The 1,428-nt window shown below is 37.3% G+C and overlaps 1 protein-coding gene across 1 annotated transcript; it reads right to left on the reverse strand.

Annotated features, from left to right (window-relative positions):
* Window positions 1-798, reverse strand: LOC106302487. The gene has a single exon (XM_013738988.1). It carries the CDS (start codon window positions 796-798, stop codon window positions 1-3), a length of 798 nt encoding a protein of 265 aa, XP_013594442.1.
* Window positions 799-1,428: the final 630 nt, after the last annotated feature.

The following is a 1,428-nucleotide window of genomic DNA, read 5'->3' on the forward strand; positions in this document are numbered from 1 at the left end:
TCAAAAGTCTCCTTGAACCAAAAACATGTCATCGCCAATTGGAAAAACTTGAAACTTCTTACCCTTCTCAATCCTTCGGTCAATATTCTCCACAACAATGGTCAGTGACTGCGTATGCTTAGAACCTAAAGTTCTATGTTTGAAAAACCATTGAGTCATCATTTCCCTTATGCTATCCAACAAAGGTATGACTAGAAACTCTTTTGGCGAATACAAAGCAGAATTTATCGATTCAGCATGGTTAGTAATCCTAATATCATACATGTAACCCGAAAATTGAAAACGGGCCCACTTTCTCACATCAGCTTCTATTAGATAGTTTCCAATTGCAGGACTAATTGAGAAAATAGCAGTGAACATCTTAAAATCAGCAACTCGATAAGCTTTAAAAGCCTTTGCAACCAAACTAGCGACACCTTTACCCTTGAAATATGTTACAACAATGTTCAGCAAGTGGTGAATGCAAATTTCATGATGAGAACACGGATACACTTTCGCAAGAGCTCTAGCAATTAAGATATTTCTGTTAGACACAAAAGCTAAACTGTGATCATCAGCAAGGACATCATTAAGTTGTCTCATAAACCATTTCCACGAGCGCTCATTCTCTAAGTCAAAAACTACAAATGCAATAGGATATAGGTACGAGTTTCCATCTAAAGCAGTAGCAACCAGTAATACTCCTTTGTATTTGCTCTTCAAAAAAAGTCTCATCCACAACAATAACTTTTCCAATGGCAGCATAAAAACCATGAATAGACTGACCATATGCGATGAAGAGGAATCTGAATCTCCCATTGCTATAGGTTTCATAAAATGTGTGTGATACTGGATTATCCTCCCTCATCATGTGCAAGTATTTAGGAATTTTTTCATAACCTTTCTCCGGAATGCCTCTCACAACATTTATTGCATATTCATGTGCCTCCCATGCTAAAGAGTAGGATATCTCAACTTCATGATCATTACGCATAATCTGGATGATATCATTAGGTTTCGGCCATTAGGATATCTCAACTCCATGATCATTACGCATAAACTGGATGATATCATTAGGTTTCGGCCACTCCTTGACACTTTCATACTTATGCATAATGAGAGTACCAACCGTTTTTGATGAAGCTGTCCGAACAGAATTGTTTCTTGTTGATGGAGCACATGAATGATCAGGAACATACTTTTTGATGATAAAATATGAATAACATGTTAACCCCTCTGCACGAACATGCGAGCTGCAATCATCATCCGCGTAACAAACGTACCAAACTTTTTTATCCGATTTGCCAAGTTTGTAGTCGAAGTTATTTTTCATTGCACATTTTGCATTCAAAGCTCTTTTACTAGTAAAATGTTGACCCTTCTTCATAACATCAACCATAGAAAAGCGGACGGACTTTCCGTTGAACATATCTTTGTCATGGTTGTCAT

Source organism: Brassica oleracea, chromosome C7 (assembly GCF_000695525.1).
Source record: "Brassica oleracea var. oleracea cultivar TO1000 chromosome C7, BOL, whole genome shotgun sequence".
Lineage (NCBI taxonomy): Eukaryota > Viridiplantae > Streptophyta > Magnoliopsida > Brassicales > Brassicaceae > Brassica > Brassica oleracea.